The 22994-nt window shown below is 41.9% G+C and overlaps 3 protein-coding genes across 3 annotated transcripts; all 3 read right to left on the reverse strand.

Moving 5' to 3' along the window:
• Positions 1-2133: 2133 nt before the first annotated feature.
• Positions 2134-6152, reverse strand: fam89b (family with sequence similarity 89 member B). The gene is made up of 2 exons (XM_021618837.1): positions 5362-6152; positions 2134-3047 (listed from the first exon to the last, which is right to left on the reverse strand). The coding sequence occupies exons 1-2, from the start codon at positions 5611-5613 to the stop codon at positions 2763-2765; spliced, it is 537 nt and encodes a 178-aa protein (XP_021474512.1). The 5' UTR covers positions 5614-6152; the 3' UTR covers positions 2134-2762.
• Positions 6153-6377: 225 nt separating this feature from the next.
• Positions 6378-11068, reverse strand: LOC110534140 (protein ZNRD2). Its single transcript, XM_021618836.2, has 4 exons — positions 10949-11068; positions 9882-10030; positions 8027-8111; positions 6378-7579 (listed from the first exon to the last, which is right to left on the reverse strand). Exons 1-4 carry the CDS (start codon positions 11025-11027, stop codon positions 7134-7136), a joined length of 759 nt encoding a protein of 252 aa, XP_021474511.1. The 5' UTR covers positions 11028-11068; the 3' UTR covers positions 6378-7133.
• Positions 11069-18705: 7637 nt separating this feature from the next.
• On the reverse strand, positions 18706-21233 carry LOC110533132 (arrestin-C-like; the record flags this gene model as incomplete). The annotated part of the gene is made up of 12 exons (XM_021617222.2): positions 18706-18710; positions 19023-19096; positions 19214-19297; positions 19390-19527; positions 19638-19710; positions 19789-19873; positions 19994-20132; positions 20299-20372; positions 20476-20729; positions 20847-20891; positions 20993-21053; positions 21198-21233. Coding segments are annotated over 12 exons (1068 nt in total), but the record flags the coding sequence as incomplete, so codon positions are not given.
• Between the last annotated feature and the right edge of the window lie 1761 nt (positions 21234-22994).

Here is a 22994-nt window from a genome sequence, read left to right on the forward strand (position 1 = left end):
TTCCATGAGGAAATATGTCCTGGCACACCATGCGTATTAGGACTAGCCTTGCATAGGGATTTTCCCTTGCTGTGTGGAGTATATTTTTAGGAAGGAGAGGAGGGATGGATGGACAGAGGCAGCTGGGGATAGAGGAGTGTGATTCATCAGTGACCTAGAATCATCATTGGACTAGAATCCCTATACCAGCAGCAGCTTACGCGTAGGCCTACCTCTCCTTTCCACTTTGCAATAGAGTCTAATAACAACAATGACAGAGACAGGAGGCACGATCACAGGCTCTAAAATAGTTTCATTGTGCCCGAGTATGTTCAAAACTCTTCATTACTTAACACAGGGAATTTAAAATATATATATATATAATGTTTCCAGTATTCAGGGCTGAGTAGAGAGCTGGCTAGAGCTGAGATTTTCCTAACTCAACCCACCTTGTTCTCGGATGTGCAAGTCATGACTTAACATGTCATTTACTGTGACTCAGGTGGTAAACACTTCACTATTAATCAGTGTCTGAGAGAAATAAGGCCACTGACATTTGCACCCTTTAAGGGCAAATCCCAGGAAGAAATTGAGATCTAAATGTATTTGAATGCAGATTTCGCAGACAAAACCATTAAAAGTAGGTTATTAAAACTGGGTGATACTGGTCATGTATGTCCATGGCCAACCAGACTTAAAAGGGTCCTCAGACAGGCCCCTTGTTGTGTCTAACAATATCCATAGCATCTGTGGCCTATTTATAGAAACACATGGGGATTTCTAAAAGGAATGTAAAAGCTCTCACCCTTGTTTTAATGTTCTGTTGCTATATGAGTAGTAAAATTAAATGAGAACTGACCGCCAATGGTAATAAGATATCAGAGACTGTTACTACAAAAATAGAAACAAAGGGTGGGATATTGTGGCCTTGCACTGCGGCCATGAGGAAAATAACGATGGATGTCTGAGGGATGTAGGGGGCATCCTGTTTTCAGTTAGTCATTTCCTGGTGGTTAGTGGATCTGTAAAGTAGCTTGCTTAAAGGTATAGGTTTAATCTATTCCTGCAATTACCCTGTCACAAGTTACTATGTGCAGTTGAGCAGTACTTCCCTCTGACCTTTTGTATGTTTTCTTTGAAGACAGAATCCAAATGAATAGTAGCAAGTACTATCTGACTGCATGTGTACTAATATACTTATTACACTGTGGTTACAGATATTATTCCATTATGCTGGCATAATGTCTGTGTGATGTATATGGACATGTGGTAGAAAATGGAAGGAAATATGTGGAGACAACAATAGGCCTGGCCTACTGGTAGGCCAATGCTATTTTGCTTGATGTTGACCTTGATAGAAATAGAGATGCGTTGCCTTACAACTTTGAAAGTCACTGGGACAATGTTTTACACTAAATATGATGGCAAGATAAGTTACCTGGGATGCCCTGCTTGTATCCCTTTAATTCACCTTAATTTACCCCACATGTAAAGGGTATTTCAAGTTTAAACATGACTTTTTAAATATTTAATTCAAATTATCTTTCAACCACTCAAGAAGTAGAAATATTAGATGTTCATGGTTAATTCTGTAGTAATGAATGCATGATGATGGCATTTGTAAATCTATTTCAATGTTTTTCAGCGCCTGTGTTCTGGGCTGCTCCTCCTTCTCCCCCAGGAAGAGAACAAGGATCATTACCTAATAAGACTATGTGTGGCTGGAATGGTTTGTTTATACTGGCCAGACAGTGGGAGAGTAGTGATCTACTGAACCAAAACATGCAACAGCACAGCCACTGAAAGTTAACCAACTTTATCCACATATAATTCTAGGAAACGTTTTTGCCTTCTGTGAGACATAGTAGTTTGGCATAGTTAGAAACAAGTTGCATACTTTGCCATGAGCCAGAAAAACATGAACTATAGCACAGTTTCTGAAGCTGAAGGTCTTTCTGGCTTAATTTTGGGAAGCACAATATTTCAGGTTTGCAATAGCAGAATGGACCAAAAGCTGACATCTCTCAGGCACAACAAATGTTGCCATCTAGTGGTTAGAGTAAGTCAACAACCCTTTCCAAACCAAATCATTACAGCTGAGCTTGACCCATTAGCCCGGGCCAATGAAGTAGAGTTATGAGACATAGTAATGAGACATTTGTTACCATTGAATTTTTATTTTGGGGCGAATATAAAAAATAAAAATAAAAAGTTAAATATATAAACTGCACATACACAACAAACAAAAACGAGTAATACAGGCTTGTGTGTATATGGCTACGTGTCTAAGACCACATTCAATCTTAAAATTGTAGGAGAAAATTACAAGGCATTAACAATCCTAAGCCATTGACATCAGACACTGCCACTGAACCAGTCTTCAAATGTATCAATGAGTGTGATTGGTTACCAATAACATATGTTCAATTAATTGTAGGCATTGTGTACTTACATCCAATCGTAGGTAACAAATGACACCAAATTCAAATGCCTCCAATTCACCAGGTATCTGAAATACTGTATGGCTTTTCTTTTCAAGATGGGCACAATCAGTCCAAATATATTAGCAAGGTCTTTTGAATATAAATTGTATAATTACAAGGTTGTTGTAGAAAATGTCAGCTCCTTGTTTGATGAAGACAGTTCAGATCAGAATGGTGCCCGTTTGAATATGTCCTTCTGCCAATAAACTAGGTGGGTACCAGTATAATACATAATATAAAGGCTATACAGAACAGGGAACAGTTAATATTATGTAAATATTGAGAAAAATATGTGTAAGTTTATAAGGGGATGTGGAAAGACTCTTTGATCCATTGGTCACGAGAGTTTTGAGTTGGCTGGAGAGTCAGTGAAGTGCCAGGTGGATCCCTAGGTACATTGTCAACATCGTTGTCCTCCTCTTCGTCATCCTCCTCTCCCTCAGAGTAACCATTTTCTGTAGTGAAGGTGCTCTCTGAAAGCAGAGAGGATGAGATATCCTGGAAGGCTCCTTTATACTCCTGGATAGACTCATAAAGAGACCACAGCTGACAGAGCAGAGACATGTCCAACTGCCTCAGGCCCACCTAGGACACAACAGGAACAGATACTTGTGTCAATCATCTCATACATGAACTATAGCAACTTTGTCAATTGTGTAGAAGCAGCTATGATTCTATTTGGAAATGAAATATTGCATAATACTACTTATAGTAGTTTTCTAGAATAATTGTGTTTGAAATGCGATGTATTTGCTTACAATATCCAAAGAAAAAGCAGCAGTGACAAATGAAACTGTCATTGTATATGACAAACAGGGCTGTGGCCAGGGTCTGAGTTTTAGTGAAGTCCGAAAGTGGGGGTATGACATTTTAAGAAAGCTAAATTGCATTCATTAATTTCTATAAAATGTTAAAACTCAAATGCTATTTGGACAACAGCCAAAACAAGCAAAAATTACCCCAGCCATTATCACATTGGTAGCTGTAGCTTCATTAAAGGGATACTTTAGGATTTTGGCCATGAAGCCCTTTATCTACTTCCTCAGAGTCAGATGAACTCTTGGATACTATTTTATGTCTCGGCGTGAAGGAAGTTGCTAACTAGCCTTAGCGCAATTACTGGAAGTCTATGGTATCTATTAGCATGCTAGCAGTTTCCATAGACTTCCAGGCATTGTGCTAAGGCTAGTTAGCAACTTCCTTCACACAGAGACATAAAATTGTATGCAAGAGTTTATCTGACTCTGAGGAAATAGATAAAGGGCTTCATGGCCTTTAACCTCAGTCGATCTACAAACACATAGCCTATTAGCTATACAGTTAACTCACATTTACTCAGCACTAGGATTAAAAACTATCATTTATTACATACAGCGGGACCTGTGTTAGTAGAAAAAGTATTTTATTAACAAAAGCTAAACAAATATGTTTGCTTTACATGACTTTTTGTGTGTGTGCAGTTTTACAGATAATTTAGTACAAAAATTTAGTACATTTTGCCATGGGGTGGTGACACATTTTTGCAGTTTTAAAAGCTAATTTCCTGCAATTCTACACATTTTGCCATGTTAATTTGATCTCTGAGTCAGTGACTAACAAAATCAATGGGTGCCCCCTGGAGGTCAAGGCCAGGTTGCATAAAACATCTATAGGGTTTCCCTTAAGGAATAACTTTACCTTACCTAAGGGAATTGTTTAAGGGCGTTGCATAGAGCCCCTCAAATATTACCTTAGGTCAAATCAAATTGTATTGGTCACATACACATATTTAGCAGATGTTATTCTGGGTGTAGTGAAATGCTTGTGTTCCTAGCTCCAACAATGCAGTAGTATCAAAAAAAAAAAAAGAAAAGCACAACAACACACACAAATCTAAAAGTAAAAGAATGGAATTAAGAAAGATATAAATATTAGATTGAGCAATGTCGGAGTGTCAATGATTAAAACACAGTAGAACAGAATACAGTATATACATGAGACGAGTAAAGCCGTATGTAAACATTATTTAAACATTATTAAAGTGGCCAGTGATTCCAAGTATATGTATATAGGACAGCAGCCTCGAAGGTGCTGGGTTGTGTAACTGGGTGGAAGCCGGCTAGTGATGGCATACTCAAGGGGTTTTACAGTAGTTTGAAGGCATGTATGACAGAAAGAGTATCTGGTTACCATGGAGACAGCCTGGTTCACTGATTAAATGCCTCCTCGAAGAGATGGCTCTTATTTTGTGAGATAGCAAGATAGAACTTCTACAATCAAGACAGGATAATAAACCACATTTCTTGTAGTTACTGTTTTATATTACTTTCTAGTATTTCAAGCGAGTTTACAGAGTAGCTAGCTAACTAGCTTTGTAGCCATAGATTGTGCACCTTCCATTGTTAAGATAGCTAAGTAACGTTAGCTAGCTGGTTGATGTTTTCCTTTTGTAACCAGAACAGATGAAAGACACATTCACCTCCACAAATGCTGTTTACACATTGATATTCATATTGAATGAAGCATTTAAGGGGCCTCATGGCCACCATTTACCCTTTCCCTTCATTTAAGGGGGGAATTCACATAACATGTTTTGTGCAGCTGACTTAAAGTTATTAAGGAAACTTTAAATCAGTTGCACTGGTGGGTAATTCGGCCATGATTACTAACGTTAGAACTTTACACTAACTAGACCAATTTACAAATCTATGTAAATTACTGACATGGACTAATTTAGTGACATATAACAAGAGGAAAACTACTGATACATAACCAAGTTTCACAATTGCATCTTGTGTATTCTACTATACTACAGTAAATCGATACCCCGACTGAGGTCCGGTTCGTAAAAATAACGGTGTCCTCATATATAGCTAAGACCCTGAAGACAAATTACTATCAGAAATGGCTTTACTCATACCATTTCTTTGCGCAGCACAGCGAGCGCTGCATCCAGACTTGGAGGCTTGCTGAGGCCAAGAGAGTTGCTCACTCTAGACTTGCTGATGTCGGCCTGAATGCGTGTCCGTTTACTGTATACTTTTTCAATGTCTCTCCATGAGCCACCACTGGAGTTGAGGATGCCGCTGAGGCCTTTTGGCAAAGGGGGTAGTCCTTCGATTGAAGAGACGCTCCCTGGACATTCAGGAGGACTGGACTGGAACCCATTCATTTTTTCTACCTCTACATCAATGTCTTTTTGAAAAAGAAAAAAACAACCTTGCCGCGCGTTTAATTATATAGCCTAATATAACTGCCAGAAATATTCAATCGTATAGAAAATTCTGAATTCAATAAATGGAAGAACACTAACACACTAAGAACACGTATGTGATTTCAAAATAGTAGTCTTCGTTGATTGCCTCAGATCAGCGTTTTACTTCTACCGACAATGAGCGTTTAGTTACAACAGAATATTTTGCACATGTAAAGAGGGAATAGGTCTACCGCAACATTGATTCAATAAAAAAATAGGTTCACCTTCACGCCTATTATTGTAATTCCAACGAGTCCTCAATAGTACAATAGAGGCGCCGTGCACACAGCGTCCATCGTTATGTGGATGAAAAATTACTTTGACCATGAAAACATTATCGTATGTTTAAAAAAAAAATATGTTAGCAAGATTAATTTATTCCTCGTTTCCTTGTTTTTTTTCCTTCTTCTCCAAAACGCTTTCCTTTGTCTCAACTGACAACCTCGCCCCTCGATAATATCCCCGCCCCATCCCACTTCATCGCAGCGAGGCGCTTCACCGCTGTCAAAATCACTCACTATATTTGGGGATAGAGGAAACAGGAGGATGTCCTTAGGAACAATAACGCTGAGGAACTCAACTATCCTATTTAATCCTAGCAATACCAAATTCAAATTTCTAAATGCCTTTAGACATCAAGACACACAAAAAAATACTTTGAAAACTCCCACAAAATATTGCTATTCATAAATACTGAATATTCAAATATTGTTTATAGTTCCTTTACCTCAAATTCTACTCCATTCCATTTTTCCAATTATACAAACAAATTGAAATTCCTCCAATAGCCTACTACATAAGTGACCCTTAAAAGTTATAATTATGACACTAAAAAATACTGTCCCTATCAAAAACATCCCAACTGCTTCAACACTTAAGGAAACTCTCACAATACAGAATAAAGTATTTCATCTAGTATAAATTGCTACTGTATCTACACAATTACATTATATGGAAAATTGTTTTAAAATGAAGTAACAACCAGAGAAATTATGAATAACGTGGATAAATTCTGATTTTATAAACAATTGACATACATTAATACCAACCAGTCAAACACCATTCAACTATATTTAGTTCAAGATATTCGACCACTCAGAGGTGCCCATTGTCATCATGCAAGTTTGCGTCAAAACGTTACCCTGCATCCACAGAGAAGACTGCAAATAAAAAGTAACAGCAATGTATAAACAAAATAGAACTACAGGTCAGGCCCTCAAAATGCAAAGTATGCATATGCAGACAGTTGTCCAAGTTTATTACAATAACCTTTACCGGCAGAGGTGAAGCAGCTTCAACTTGTCACAAAAACCTTTGCAAGGGAAACAAGCTGCTATAACTTCCGGTGTTGCTTATGTGAGTGAGTGTGTGTTTATGCCTTGTTTCTGTTTTTATTTATTATTTTATTATTTTTTAGAATTGCCATCAGTTCAGTCTCATGATTGGTGAAGCTCTTTCAGGCTGCGCAGTGAATCTGCACAGCTGCGGATCAAGCTGCACAGCTGGATACTGGCCTCTACTGAGGCTGAGTGCTGGAGCTCCTGTGTGGCCCACCGCAGCTTGTGCAGCACTACTTCCTCAGCACTGGATAGGGCTGGGTGAGGTGCAGGGGCTACTAGGGGGGCTGGCACCTGGACTGGCTGGATGGAAGGGGTGGACGGAGGGAGGAAGCTGGGGGTCACGGTGGATGCAGGAGAGGGGTTGGCTGGTGGAGGTAGAGGTCCTCTCAGTCCTGACGCAGCCCCCTCACAGTGCTCTGGTCTGGGCTGCCCAGTGATGGAGAGGGGGGCGTCACTGGAGGGTGCTTCATTAGCCTGAGGGACAGGCTGAGAGGCCAGCTGTCTCTCTCGGACCTGTGACAGGGCAGCTTGGGCATTCAGAGCTGAGTGTGAGAGGAGAGTAAGACAAGAGGGAAGAGAAGGATATGAGAGAAGAAAGTTTAGTTGCAAACCGAGTCATAAGTTATGACTCATAAATCAGGGCCCGGCATTAGGTAAGGAAATTCCTTTCCTAGCCTTACTACCCATACACATCACTCCAGCCAAATGCCATGCCCAATGGTGTTTCTTCTCCACGATGAGTCTGGATTTGCTTTCCCCACGGACGTCTTGTAGAACGCTAACACATTGACTGTTCTGATTGGACCCAGAAACCAATGGTTTGGGCCAGAGCAACACCTCTCATTTTGACATCAGCACAAACTACTTCTAGGATGACTGGATGTATGGAGCGATCAACAGAGCAGTGGAATTCAATTCAGGATGAGTCGTCAGCCAACTCTTTCACCTACTCATAACAGAAATGATCCTAACCCTGCACAGACTCTTACCTGGGTTGTCCTTGTCTACATCAGAGTCCAGCTCCTGACATGCAACACAGTAGTTCTTCTTCTGCTTGTCCTGAAGGAGAATCGTCTGGAAGAACAAAATACAAATTCTTCAACACAAGACCTAATGTCATACCCCTTATTTGTAAAGCAACTTAGATGCTGACTAAAACATCCAAATACAAGAATAATAAATCTCTTCATCATAACATAATAAATATATTTAGCTATAGATCTCACTATATCTAATGTTGGCTAACATGTGGCAAATATACACTGCTCAAACAAATAAAGGGAACACTTAAACAACACAATGTAACTCCAAGTCAATCACACTTCTGTGAAATCAAACTGTCCACTTAGGAAGCAACACTGATTGACAATCAATTTCACATGCTGTTGTGCAAATGGAATAGACAACAGGTGGAAATTATAGGCAATTAGCAAGACACCCCCAATAAAGGAGTGGTTCTGCAGGTGGTGACCACAGACCACTTCTCAGTTCCTATGCTTCCTGGCTGATGTTTTGGTCCCTTTTGAATGCTGGCGGTGCTTTCACTCTCGTGGTAGCATGAGACGGAGTCTACAACCCACACAAGTGGCTCAGGTGGTGCAGCTCATCCAGGATGGCACATCAATGCGAGCTGTGGCAAGAAGGTTTGCTGTGTCTGTCAGCGTAGTGTCCAGAGCATGGAGGCGCTACCAGGAGACAGGCCAGTACATCAGGACACATGGAGGAGGCCGTAGGAGGGCAACAACCCAGCAGCAGGACCGCTACCGCCGCCTTTGTGCGAGGAGCACTGCCAGAGCCCTGCAAAATGACCTCCAGCAGGCCACAAATGTGCATGTGTCTGCTCAAACGGTCAGAAACAGACTCCATGAGGGTGGTATGAGGGCCCGACGTCCACAGGTGGGGGTTGTGCTTACAGCCCAACACCGTGCAGGACGTTTGGCATTTGCAAGAGAACACCAAGATTGGCAAATTCGCCACTGGCGCCCTGTGCTCTTCACAGATGAAAGCAGGTTCACATTGAGCACATGTGACTGACGTGACAGTCTCGAGATGCCGTGGAGAACCTTCTGCTGCCTGCAACATCCTCCAGCATGACCGGTTTGGCGGTGGGTCAGTCATGGTGTGGGGTGGCATTTCTTTGGGGGGCCTCCATGTGCTCGCCAGAGGTAGCCTGACTGCCATTAGGTCCTGAGATGAGATCCTCAGACCCCTTGTGAGACTATATGCTGGTGCGGTTGGCCCTGGGTTCCTCCTAATGCAAGACAATGCTAGACCTCATGTGGCTGGAGTGTGTCAGCAGTTCCTGCAAGAGGAAGGCATTGATGCTATGGACTGGCCCGCCCGTTCCCCAGACCTGAATCCAATTGAGCACATCTGGGACATCATGTCTCGCTCCATCCACCAACGCCACAGACTGTCCAGGAGTTGGCGGATGCTTTAGTCCAGGTCTGGGAGGAGATCCCTCAGGAGACCATCCGCCACCTCATCAGGAGCATGCCCAGGCGTTGTAGGGAGGTCATACAGGCACGTGGAGGCCACACACACACACTACTGAGCCTCATTTCGACTTGTTTTAAGGACATTACATCAAAGTTGGATCAGCCCGTAGTGTGGTTTTCCACTTTAATTTTGAGTGTGACTCCAAATCCAGACCTCCATGGGTTGATAAATTTGATTTCCATTGAAAATTTGTGATTTTGTTGTCAGCACATTCAACTATGTAAATAAACAAGTATTTCATAAGAATATTTCATTCATTCAGATCTAGGATGTGTTATTTTAGTGTTCCCTTTATTTGTTTGAGCAGTGTATTAACTGGTTTGGTCTGGATTATCCCCCACTCACCCCACATTGCTCACAGCATTCTCCTAACATCTTGTAGCCTTTGAGGAGGTAGGCACCCATGAGCTTGCTTATCTTGTCCTGTCGTTCCCGCTGAGCATGAATAACCTTCATCTCAGATTCTGAAGGGGGTGTCCACTCGAAGTCATCATCTGACAGGGCAACCATGGTGGATGAGAGGAGTAAACCGACATTAAAGCAACCAGAACTCAGCATTTGGACACAGCTGGCTGGCTAGCTGTTTTCAGAAACGTGTGTGTATTTGCATACACTAGAATTTCTTTCAATTATATTGACATTAGGTGTTTTAAATGTTTTTATTTAACTAGGCAAGTCAGTGAAGAACAAATTATTATTTACAATGACGGCCTACACCGACCAAATCCGGACGTCGCTGGGCCAATTGTGCGCCGCCCTATAGAACTCCCAATATAACTCCAAATCACGGCCAGTTAATATATACAGCCTAGAATCGAACCAGGGTGTCTGTAGTGACACCTCTAGAGCAGCGGCAAGCAGAGAGGAAGTGAGTCTACAACAGACTTTTGATAAATGTCTCAAATTCCCTCCACCGACACAGTAGCTAAGTTGAAACGGAATTGTATTTCACTTCTGGCGGACTGTTTCTGTGCAATACACCCGCGTTACTAAAAGCACCTACAGTAGTACTGGCTGGCTCGCTCATCACGCAACTAGCTAAATTAGTTAGCTTATCAAACTGATAGTTGATTTCAGTTAACCTAGATAATGTTAGCTGCTGATAATATCACTTTAGATAAGTGAGTTAACTCGATGGCTAGCGAGCAAGTATCACGCGACGTCAGTTTGTGCTAACTGAACTGGAGACACCGGTAGACCAAAACAACTAGCTGGCAAGCTAATTAGCCAACTAGCTAACGTTAGCTGGCTAAGCTAACCATGCTAGCTGTCAAAGTGGGCTTTCAGGCAAAACTTTAATACCCCAAAACGTCGGAGTCTGGCATTCCGAAAGACACTTAACAAAATAAACTTGTGAGAACGCCAACCAAAATAAAACATGAGTATTTAAGAAAATAAGTTGTCTTATTTACCTGCATTCAGTGCCATAATTCCACTGCTATGTCTGGTTGCTGCACGCCGTTTCTTCCCCCAAAAAAACGTTGTACACATGCGTGCACTGACTTAACTTTAAGGTGTAACGGTTGAGCTCCGCTACCGCCACCTTTCGTACTGGAAGAACACAACCATCTCATAAACTGAAGTTACCGTCATATTGATAAGAAAAATCAGATAAGTAATTTTTTTTTTTTTTAAATGCATAGAGAAATACCGATTTTTCTTTTTTTTTTACGCTATCTAGAAACACATAATCCATTCTCCACAATGTTGTAACATATCTGGAACTTCAGCTCTTAAAGACACAAGACAATGCATTGAATGTTTGTTGTTTTGTTCGAGAGACTATGACACCAATTTTTGCCCTGTACAACCGAAGCATCAAGTTAGGGCAGAAATGCCTGCTAGTTTGTGCTTAGCATTTGCTCCTCCATCATCTCTAACCACGCTGTCCTCTTGTCATCCTCCTTGCTACAAACCCTCTATCCAGTGGACAACACTGTCATCCCAGTCTCCTGGGAGCAGCAGTGAGGTAGCCCATCACGATGATAGCTACTGCAGCCACTCTGACCTTGCTGAGCTGTGGGGCTGCAGCAACAGCCCCGTAGAGATACAGTAGGGGTCAGGCATAGTTGAATGCTGTTTGAGATGCCAACAATGACCCCAGGAAAACATGTATGAAGAAACACCATTGTTTCTCTTGATTTATTAGTGGGGTTTTATTTACAGATACATCTAATTAATCTGTACCTGTATTAGCTGGGATACTTGGTAACATTCCAAGAGAAATAAGGGTGGAGTAGGCAAGCACACTTCCTAGATTCACCAACACATTAAAATCTGATGATGAGAGGGGAGGGATACGATATAAAAATGTGCTAATTTAATATCTGGACAGAAATGAGCAGTGGAGTGTTGCAGAGGAGCAGGGAGGCCTTCACGCACAGTGTGTCCCAGAGGATGTAGTGGGTTAGAGGCCAGTACTCCACAGTACCCCACATAGGACAGCAAAACACCTGCCGCACCCGGCTGCATCTCTCCCACTCACTTTCTAAACGACACCTGAAAACAACGAACACACGAATATGTCTGCCCGCCACAACAGTTAAGATTTTCCTGTTCTGAACAGGAAGAAGTCTAGTGTCCATGAATGAGTCGGGCGATGACCTGTGTCGGGCGAGGGCTGTGGTTGACGCTGAGCCTACTCCCAGAACCACTCCTGTGATTAGTTAGGAGAACTTACGCAGCCGGTTAGGAGATTTAGCGTAGCAGGTTAGAATAATAAGGTTAATGTTAGGAAAAGGGTTAGGGTTAGCAAAAAAAATCAATATCACCAAAGCTGTTTCCCGTCGAGATATGACCACACCACTAAGGTTAGAATAATAAGGTTAATGTTAGGAAAAGGGTTAGGGTTAGCAAAAAAAATCAATATCACCAAAGCTGTTTCCCGTCGAGATATGACCACACCACTAAGGAGGTGTTCAGAACATAGAGATAGTTAGAGGACTCAAAGTGGCCAAAAACGGAGATGGCCTCAACGGCGTTGCTGCACACTCACAGAAGCCATAATGGGACAGATACAGTACAAATAATAGTCCTCTATCATTCTCTATTGTTCAGAACCCTCAAATATTGGCACTTTCATTTTTGGATTGTTTTAACACACTGCAAAGGGGTTGGCTTGAAGTTACTGTATTTCATTTTGCAGTACAACAACTGTAGTCTAAATACAGTATCAAAACAAGTACTGTGTTATGATGCACATTACAATACATTGACCCTGTTGTACTGTAAAAAGCAAATGCTACTGTTATCGTAATGAATGAATGGATTCATTAAATTAATTGAAGGGATTGAGGTTTTCACAGTATTTGACTGTAATTACACTGAACAAAAATATAAATGCAACATGCAACAATTTCAAACATTTTCCTGAGTTACAGTTCAAATAAGGAAATCAGTCAATTGAAACAAATTATTTAGTCCCTAATCTATGGATTTCACATAACTGTTAATACAGATATGCATTTATTGGTCACCAATACCTTAACAAAAGGTAGAGGTGTGGATCAGAAAACCAGTCCGTATCTGGTGTGACCACCATTTGCCTCATGCAGGGCGACACATCTCCTTCGCATAGAGTTGACCAGGCTGTTGATTGTGGCCTGTGGAATGTTGTCCCACTCCTCTTCAATGGCTTTGCGAAGTTTCTGGATATTGTCGGGAACTGGAACACGCTGTTGTACGTGTCGATCCAGAGCATCCCAAACATGCTCAATGGCCGGGCCACATGTCAGATGAGTATGGAAGAACTGGGATATTTTCAGCTTCCAGGAATTGTGTACAGATCCTTGCAACATGGGGCTGTGCATTATCATGCTGAAACATGAGGTGAGGGTGAGGGATGAATGGCACAGAAATGGACCTCAGGATCTCGTCACGGTATCTTTGTGTATTCAAATGACCATCGATAAAATGCAGTACAGCGCCCTTAACCACTGCGCCACCCGGGAGGCGACATGATATCATTGACATGACGTGCAAAGGAACGATAGAAAACCGATTGCTCAAATGTAACCATTCTGAATAGTTTTTTTGTGTGTTATATTATTATTATGCGCCTGCCCATGTCGCCTATACCTAAATTCGCCAATGTAAATAATAATTACAAGCATTTCGTTACACCCGTAATAACACATGCTAAACGTGTGTGTGACCAATAAAATGTGATTTGATTTGATTTTAAGTGGTCTTTGAGACCGATCCAGGAGAGTAGGAAGATGAAGGCCTGGCTACAGCAGAGAATGGTGCTGGCGTCGCCTGCTGAGATGCAGCGGAGGGCCAGCAGATACAGATAGCCTGATAAGACTCCACAGCACCGTTCAGGATCACTCTCACTATCATTTTCTCCTCCACCAGGAAGCTCCTGCACTGCCTGAGACGCAGGAAGATAGGGAGACACCTGGTGACCTGGTCAGCCCATAGACTGCGCTTGAGTTTCAAGTTTGGGGAAGCAAACCGGTGCACCTGGCACCTACTACCTAATACCCCATTCAAAGGCATTTAAATATTTTGCCTTGCCCATTCACCCTCTGAGTGGCACAAATACACAGTCCATGTCGCAATCATCTCAATGCTTCAAAATCATTTTTTTAAACCTTCTCCTCCCCTTCATTTACACTGATTTAAGTGGATTTAACAAGTGACATCAATAAGGGATCATAGCTTTCATCTGGATTCACCAGGTCAGTCTATATCATGGAATTGGCAGGTGTTCCTAATGTTTTTAGATGTTTTTGACATTATGAAGTTTTTTGTGTAGATCATCGACCAAAAAATCCAAGAGGTGGGTGAGTACTTATGATAGGCACTGTACTTTTTATGTTTTTTTATTGTAGTAAAGTATTGAAAAAATGTACATGGTTTGCTGGGCATGTGCCTGGTGTATGTTAGAGAACGCTATAAAACATTTATTGCTATGAAGACCCCTCATTACCCGATGCCAGTTCAGCGCCATGGACATCTCACCTAAATGCACTGCAATGAATGGTTGAAGAAGCAATCTTAGATATGTGATGTTTTTATTTGGTTCAATTACTTATCAGCCAAAAACATACATACATACATCTCACAGAAAAACACAATTCTTTGAACGTGATAAACTACCGGACACCGTGTCGGTTGGAGTAGTAGGATTTTATTGACAAACCAATAAATGTTGGATGCAGTGGCAATTTTATCATGTCAATCTTGTTGGGGCCAAAAAATATATATAATTATGCATGCAAGCAAAGCCACTACATAACACTGAACAATACATTCATTGCACTATATCAGTGACAAATGGTGCCCACAAACTTTTAAGGACTGCATGAAGCAGAGCTTTCTTATCAGCACTATGGCGTGAATCCTTACCACAGTTACACCTGGCTATCAGTGGAGGTTTGTCTGGCAACGAAACAGGTAATTCAGCCTCATTTACTGCCTTTTCAAAAAACAATGTAACTACAGTGCCTTGCGAAAGTATTCGGCCCCCTTGAACTTTGCGACCTTTTGCCACATTTCAGGCTTCAAACAAAGATATAAAACTGTATTTTTTTGTGAAGAATCAACAACAAGTGGGACACAATCATGAAGTGGAACGACATTTATTGGATATTTCAAACTTTTTTAACAAATCAAAAACTGAAAAATTGGGTGTGCAAAATGATTCAGCCCCCTTAAGTTAATACTTTGTAGCGCCACCTTTTTCTGTGATTACAGCTGTAAGTCGCTTGGGGTATGTCTCTATCAGTTTTTCATATCGAGAGACTGACATTTTTTCCCATTCCTCCTTGCAAAACAGCTCGACCTCAGTGAGGTTGGATGGAGAGCATTTGTGAACAGCAGTTTTCAGTTCTTTCCACAGATTCTCAATTGGATTCAGGTCTGGACTTTGACTTGGCCATTCTAACACCTGGATATGTTTATTTTTGAACCATTCCATTGTAGATTTTGCTTTATGTTTTGGATCATTGTCTTGTTAGAAGACAAATCTCCGTCCCAGTCTCAGGTCTTTTGCAGACTCCATCAGGTTTTCTTACAGAATGGTCCTGTATTTGGCTCCATCCATCTTCCCATCAATTTTAACCATCTTCCCTGTCCCTGCTGAAGAAAAGCAGGCCCAAACCATGATGCTACCACCACCATGTTTGACAGTGGGTATGGTGTGTTCAGGGTGATGAGCTGTGTTGCTTTTACGCCAAACATAACGTTTTGCATTGTTGCCAAAAAGTTCAATTTTGGTTTCATCTCACCAGACCACCTTCTTCCACATGTTTGGTGTGTCTCCCAGGTGGCTTGTGGCAAACTTTAAACAACACTTTTTATGGATATCTTTAAGAAATGGCTTTCTTCTTGCCACTCTTCCATAAAGGCCAGATTTGTGCAATATACGACTGATTGTTGTCCTATGGATAGAGTCTCCCACCTCAGCTGTAGATCTCTGCAGTTCATCCAGAGTGATCATTTTGTATCCAAATCCAGCTTTAAACTTCTTCACAACAGTATCTCGGACCTGCCTGGTGTGTTCCTTGTTCTTCATGATGCTCTCTGCGCTTTTAACGGACCTCTGAGACTATCACAGTGCAGGTGCATTTATAAGGAGACTTGATTACACACAGGTGAATTGTATTTATCATCATTAGTCATTTAGGTCAACATTGGATCATTCAGAGATCCTCACTGAACTTCTGGAGAGAGTTTGCTGCACTGAAAGTAAAGGGGCTGAGTAATTTTGCACACCCAATTTTTCAGTTTTTGATTTGTTAAAAAAGTTTGAAATATCCAATAAATGTCGTTCCACTTCATGATTGTGTCCCACTTGTTGTTGATTCTTCACAAAAAAATACAGTTTTATATCTTTATGTTTGAAGCCTGAAATGTGGCAAAAGGTCGCAAAGTTCAAGGGGGCCGAATACTTTCGCAAGGCACTGTATTTGTTTAGCAAATGTACAGTGACATAATTCTTACAGTATTCTCCCTGTACACCAAGTCAGAACCGTAGGATAAATAAAGGGGACATATAAGCAGACAATGAAAGCTCTTACAATATTTGATGATGACATTTCTCTAAAACAGGCTATAGGCTACATGTGCACCATCAAGTCATAACAGTAGGCTAAGTTATGAAGGAGGAAAGGGAACACATTTTTAGGGTGAGGCACATGGGATACTACCAGCTTACTACACAACATACTGCACACTTAATATTACTTTCTTGGCTACAGTATACATATCTCCCTGGCTTATTACATAATTTATGCAGCAGCATAAAATACATTTTTGGACTCACCTTTGGACTCACCTCACTTGAACAGGAAGGTGGCGCAGCAGTCTTTCTAGTGGGCTCTAGAAAGAGGCCCGAAATTCCGACTTAGAATTCCGAGTTGGATGACCATTCAAACTTATTTTCTGTATTTCCCAGTCAGAGATGGTTTTATCTGAGTTCCCAGTCGTCTTGAACTCACTGAAGTCTGACATTTCCCCCTTTTTCCATGATATCCAATTGGTAGTTACGATCTTGTCTCATCTCTGTAACTCCCCTATGGACTTGGCGAAGGTTGAGAGCCAAGCCTCAATGCTTCTTGAAACACTGCTCCCTTAACTCGGAAGCAAGCCGCACCAATGTGTCGGAGGAAACACTGTCAAACTGATGACCGAAATCAGCTTGCATGCACCCGGCCCACCACAAGGAGTTGCTACAGCACGATGAGACAAGGACATTGCTGCCAACCAAACCCTCCCCTAACATGGATGACGCTGGGCCAATTGTGTGCCGCCTTATGGGTCTCCCGGGCACAGCCGGCTGTGACACAACCTGGGATCGAACCCGGGGCTGCAGTGAGCACTCATTGTTGAATTTGCGATTTCCAACTTGTTGTGTAATGTCCAATAGCCGATGAGCACCGATACGTTTTATCTGTAATTTCTCTTCAATGATTGAAAAGGATTTGGCAGTAGATTACCGACTTGATGCATGATGATGACTGCTTGTCTAGCTTGCTAGCTAAGATTTTGAAAGTATGATGTTCACATGATCAGTCCAATCAAAGCTACGGTAGATATAACGTGATTTAACGTCATTTTATCTGTGGCTAATGACCTTGAGCCTTCTTGGATGGGCACTTCTAATGTAAGTCTATGGCAGCACTCAAGGGGATTGAAATTTCAAGCTCCACCCGTAGATTTTTCAGTGACATAGTGTCCCCATGAGTGACAGAACACTGAGGCAATCACGGCGCAACTAGAGAACAAATCCTACGCTCCATATTTTCCGCTGGCTGCCCCACCACCATAAAAAGTACTGAGCTAGGCTGAAACACCTGCATTTAGGAGCTGCCTTGCTCAAGAAAGCAAAAAAATACCATGTTTTACATTATTTGCAAACTGATATGTGACACGTATGAATGCCAAAATAACATGCAAAACAGGCTAACAAAAAAAAACTGGTTCAAAACAGCCTCAGCTGCCCTGAATGACGCGTCGCCACTGGTTGGATGTGATCGTTGACTCCCCCCCCCCCATGGATTTATGTGAGAAGTACTAAGTGAATGGTAAAGCGATATGATTCAGATGCATGTCTGGATATCAACATACAGTACAAGCTCACAAAACCACAACTGAAGACATGTCTGTAATAGTCAAATAAATCAATATCGTGTGTTTTTGATGGATGGTTCTTCTTATGAGGTATTCCTGTTTCTTCTTTGGTTTGTTCGTCAGTCTCAATCTGAGCAGCTGTCAACGGCGTTGCTCCATTCGTCTTTGCAGTCCCTCTTTCTTTTCTCTACTGCTGAGGGAATTTACTCAACCTCAAGGGTAACTTCCCTTCTGGGGATTCACAAAACATATACAATCAATATCGCTGCTTGGTGACTGTCACAGATGACTACAGTGAATGACATGTGAACTGAGGCAGTGAACTCTGGTCCTGAAGTAATGCCACAATTACAATGATTCGATTTAGTCACAGGATCACCTGAGTAATCTACAGTTGTTGTTTTACTTAATTGAAATACAACCGCGGGTGCCTTCATGCTAACTCTATGCAGGGCACAGCCTGGCCTCTATAAAGACCAGAGTTCAACAGCCCAACAATGAACAACAGGCACTTCACATCAAAGGTATGTCTACTGTACAGTAGGGTCTATAAGTCTGTCGGATAGAAGATCACCTTCACCCTTAGAGGTTTCTACTCTGGGTAGGGGGAAACATGAGAACAACACAAACTCATAAGGCAATTCAAAAAAACAACACTTAAGCTGAATACTGTGGTGTATGCTACTAATACATGCTTGTTCGTTGTATTCTATAATTTTATGCTCACACTTCTGTTCGTGTAATAGGGTTCATTATGGTAGAAGGGAGAAGAGTAGAATGGTTACATTAGCAGCAACTCTGCATGAGTAGAGAGAGAGACATTGCAGCCTCAGCCCATCAGCTCTACTTTGACAGAGATTATTAGACGTGGCAAATCGTATTATTTATTAGGTCCTACTATTCGTTTACCTTGGGGTTTGGGATGCATGAGAATCAGCGGGAGCTCCACCTGTATGTCACTGGCTGTGAGACCTCCCAACAAGCTGAATGGGGGTAAAGAACATAGCAGATTAGAATGTGTTATTTTCCTCCAATTCAATGGAAAGCATGACATTGGCTTACAAACAACAACAACAAAAACTTTTAAGCTAAGCCTTTACCCTCCTGAAGACACCATCAAGTTGACCTTGATTTTGTAGGAGACCAAGATTCCCAACACTTCCTTATCCATACCGGCTCTAATACTAATTGGGGGAAAGGAGAAGACGGTGAGAGATGGACTCAGGTTGTTCCAGTCTAGATCTGAATGTGATAATATCAACGGACTGCCACTCACATAGTGTTGGAGGCCAGGTTCGTGTCCTCGTCCTTCAGTCTGCCTTCCAGCGCCAGGCCGCGCTTCTTCTTGTTTTCGGCCAGTAAGGGGGTGATGGCAAGGGATTTATCGAATGTGCTATTGGCATCTATTGTCTCTCTGTAAGAGAAGGTCGGAGTTGTTAGGACCCAAAGCATCAGGGGAAGAGCACTCCATAAAAGACAAGGTGGAGAGGGACCTTGCCTGAGGGTGGGTTTCTCTCCACTCACCCAAAGTCTTGAGAAAGTACGGTTTTGGTGTATTTGTCTGCGGAGTAGAGAACCACGTCTGTAGTTTGCTCAACTGAAGGAAAGAGACCACCGTTACCAAATGAAGTAGACCATTTTAGTTTAGAATCAGAATCAGTGGTGATAGACTTACCTATGATTTTGATTTTTGTCACTGTTCTGGAGGTTTCATTTTTGACTTTGATGTTGACGTCGATCGGATCTCCATGATAGTAGATCTGACATCAATAAGAAGGCAAAATTGTCTAATGTCTGCATCCCCTTTTCATTATGTTTTCCAATAAAGTTGCTACGGTGGATGCGCTGTAGAATCCAGCGAGGCCTTCTGTGTAACTCACCTCCTTTTCCAGCGAGGCCTGTAGGTGGACAGGCTTGTCCGACATCATGAAGCTCTTGCAGATGTCGGCCCTGGGCCCAGGAGCACCAGTCTCGTCTGGGGCAAACTGGATCTTACGGACGGTCATGCGGGCAGTGTCCCTACAAAAGACAGAGGGGGAAATGAGCAAAGTGAAGAAGGGAGGGAGACAGGGAGGCAGAGAGGAAAAAAGGTCAGAAAGAAACAAATTGGTTTTAACATGCAGAGAATCCCTAATGTGCGTAAAATATTTCAATAAACAACACAAAGATTTGGAATGCCACTCACTTCCTATCAAGTTTCTCTTCGGGGTCTGCCTCAGTTGCAATGTACGTCTTGACTTCAAAGTCCACACCGCAAGCCTAGGTGTACACAAAAGGTCAATGTAAATAGAACGAATCATGGAATTCTATCTATCTGGGGTAAAAAAAAACAACAACAACTATTATCAAGGCAAGGGCCTACCTTTCCAGCATTATCTTGTCCTGGCTGGAGTGTGACAGAGCAGGGAAGGTTTGTGGCAATATCGAAAGTGAAGGCACGGCCCTGCTCTCCTGCCTTCTTGAGCAGGCAAACGTGCATGGGAGTGAGGTTGGGTTTGTGGCCAGCATCAGGGTACAACTGGATGTGCTTGACCCAGATGTCTTTCCTAAAGGACAGTCCAATGACATCCAGGTCCTCGCGGCCGTAATGGAAGGCACACGCCAGCTTCACAAACACTGGAGAGAACAGAATAAACATGAACCAGTGCGTTATCATTCCGCAGAATGGCTAACACGAGCAACTTCTCTGTAAAAAAAGAAAAAAAAGAAGGTATTTTGTGAAAGAAAGTGTACCTTTCCTGCCTGCAAGGCTTGCAGGATCAAGTTTCACCACTCCCTCTGTAACACCGATGGGTAGAGATTTGAGAGATTTGCCCCTCAACACAAATATCGAAACTGGATACGATACATAAGAGCGAAGTCTAATAAGTAAGACTTACCGATAGGGTCCACATTCTGAACATGGTCGACATAGTCTCTCTTTCCCAGGTAAAGGGTGAGCTGAAGAAAGAAAGACAACAACAACAACAAAAATGTCAACGCAGAATGTAACTGGAGCTCTTTCACGTTCATCACAAATAGGCGATGGTCTCTATTTCCGTGGGGCAAGTATTATTAGGGAGACGGAAAAAGGTTTTCACTCACTGTGCCATTCCCAGAGGTTTTCTTGTATAACCTTAGCAAAGATCAAAGAGAAAGGTAACAGTCAAACTCAGCAGCATTCAAACCGTTTCAGTGTATAATTGGCACATTCTGAAAGGATTAAAAAAACACACAAAGTTCATTCCAAGTAGTGAAAAAGACAAATGGTCAAATCAACAGTTCATCAAATGTGTGCAGTTGTGCAACTGATGATGACACGACCTGATATAAACATATCATTTATTCTAAATGATGATAACTGGCATGTTTTGTCCAAAATGTTTCCCAATCCTGAGTTTGTAAAATGTGTTTTGTCAGGCCAGCCTGATGGCAGGGGGGCGTAAGTCATGGTCATATGTCGTCTTACAAGAGCAGAGCTGAGGAATTAACCCTTGAGCGTAGTTTTACCTAACCGACTGGATTTGACTTGGGCTGTAAGCCACTCTGCATGAGTGACCATTCATCACATAGTGCTTGGGGTAATCACAGATGCTCAAGTCAAAGCTGCAGCCTTGTCTGCCTCTCTCTCCAATACTTTTGAACTGAATGGAGCCCTCCTTTCATAATTCATAAGGGGAAACCTATTCATTGACTTTGATTAGCACCTTCTGGCAACCAATGTCATACAAACCTTTGGAAGAAACACTGCTGTATGGAGTTTTTCTTATGAGAGATGAAAAGTCCGAGGTAAGCCTAATGTCTCCGACAAAACAGACAAACCCTTTGTGAACGGTAACACTTTGTGCTATTAATATGCCTGTGCTCAGCGTTGGATAGGACCCAAGTTATTTCTGGTGTGAGCTTTCTTCGGTTGTAGTCAGCAGTCCTCGGAGCTCTTAAAAGTATTGCTTGCCATATTTGTTAGAGACCTTTTCTTATTCTGCTCCATTTAAAGTATACCAGCAAGTAAGGTTATATCAGTTAGACCTACATAAAATAGAAAGGTATGTAACATGGAGTGTTGCTACCCTGTAACAGAAAAGGTTTGACTCACTTAGCCATTCTTCAGCCACAAAAGGTGAATTTCTGTGGAAGACAAAAAAACAAACAAAAAAAACATGTGCAATGTGTGACTTTGTAAAAATGACACAACAAAAAGGTGAATGTAGATCACAATCAGGGCGTAATCAGGGCGTAATCAGGGCGTAATCAGGGCGTAATCCAGCAATGAGACGGAAGGATGCTCCGTCAGTGTCGAGTGCCAAAGGAAAGGCGGATGGCTAATCTGGTGGAATGAGATTACAGCATCACTGTGAGTTACCTTGAGCCAAATCTTGGCTGGGGATTGTCTTTTCGCACTGCTGCAGTCCATTGGATGACAAATCTCATCCAATAGACTGCACAGAAAACCGGGACAAAACCTCAAAGTACCCGGGCAGGAATTACACGGTAGCGTAATTCTTATGTCACACTATTCTTCTCACTGCTCAAAGTCAATCTAAAAGGAGGGTTTTCATCCTCACGTCCCTGATGGATTCCACACACTGACCAAAGTCCCCCCCCAAAAGCATTTACAAGGTCACAAGGTGTCTTATTTTCCTGAAAGATTCACAACAGATAGATGAATATAATGACATGAGATCATAACAGTATCAATACACATAAGAGGAGTAAAAAGAAGAATCTAATTTTAGTTGAACTGAAGAATAAGTTTTAGTCAGCGGCGGTCGGTGCCGTTTAAGATGAGGGAGGATTAGCATGGCCTTATTTCTATTACAGCATATTGGATGACTGTCATTCATATTCCATTCACCCAGCTCCATGTAACATCGATAGGTTTAGGCTACCACATGATACTCT

This window comes from Oncorhynchus mykiss, chromosome 10, assembly GCF_013265735.2.
Source record: "Oncorhynchus mykiss isolate Arlee chromosome 10, USDA_OmykA_1.1, whole genome shotgun sequence".
Classification (NCBI taxonomy): domain Eukaryota; kingdom Metazoa; phylum Chordata; class Actinopteri; order Salmoniformes; family Salmonidae; genus Oncorhynchus; species Oncorhynchus mykiss.

Coding starts and splice junctions, on each gene's coding strand:
- LOC110534140 (XM_021618836.2), bottom strand. CDS start 11,027: ATGTGTACAACGTTTTTTTGGGGGAAGAAACGGCGTGCAGCAACCAGA. Junction 10,031..10,948: donor AATTATGGCACTGAATGCAG/GTAAATAAGACA, acceptor TTGCCCTGTCAG/ATGATGACTTCGAGTGGACA. Junction 8,112..9,881: donor AATGCTGTGAGCAATGTGGG/GTGAGTGGGGGA, acceptor TTGTTCTTCCAG/ACGATTCTCCTTCAGGACAA.
- fam89b (XM_021618837.1), bottom strand. CDS start 5,613: ATGAATGGGTTCCAGTCCAGTCCTCCTGAATGTCCAGGGAGCGTCTCT. Junction 3,048..5,361: donor CTGTGCTGCGCAAAGAAATG/GTATGAGTAAAG, acceptor GTTGTGTCCTAG/GTGGGCCTGAGGCAGTTGGA.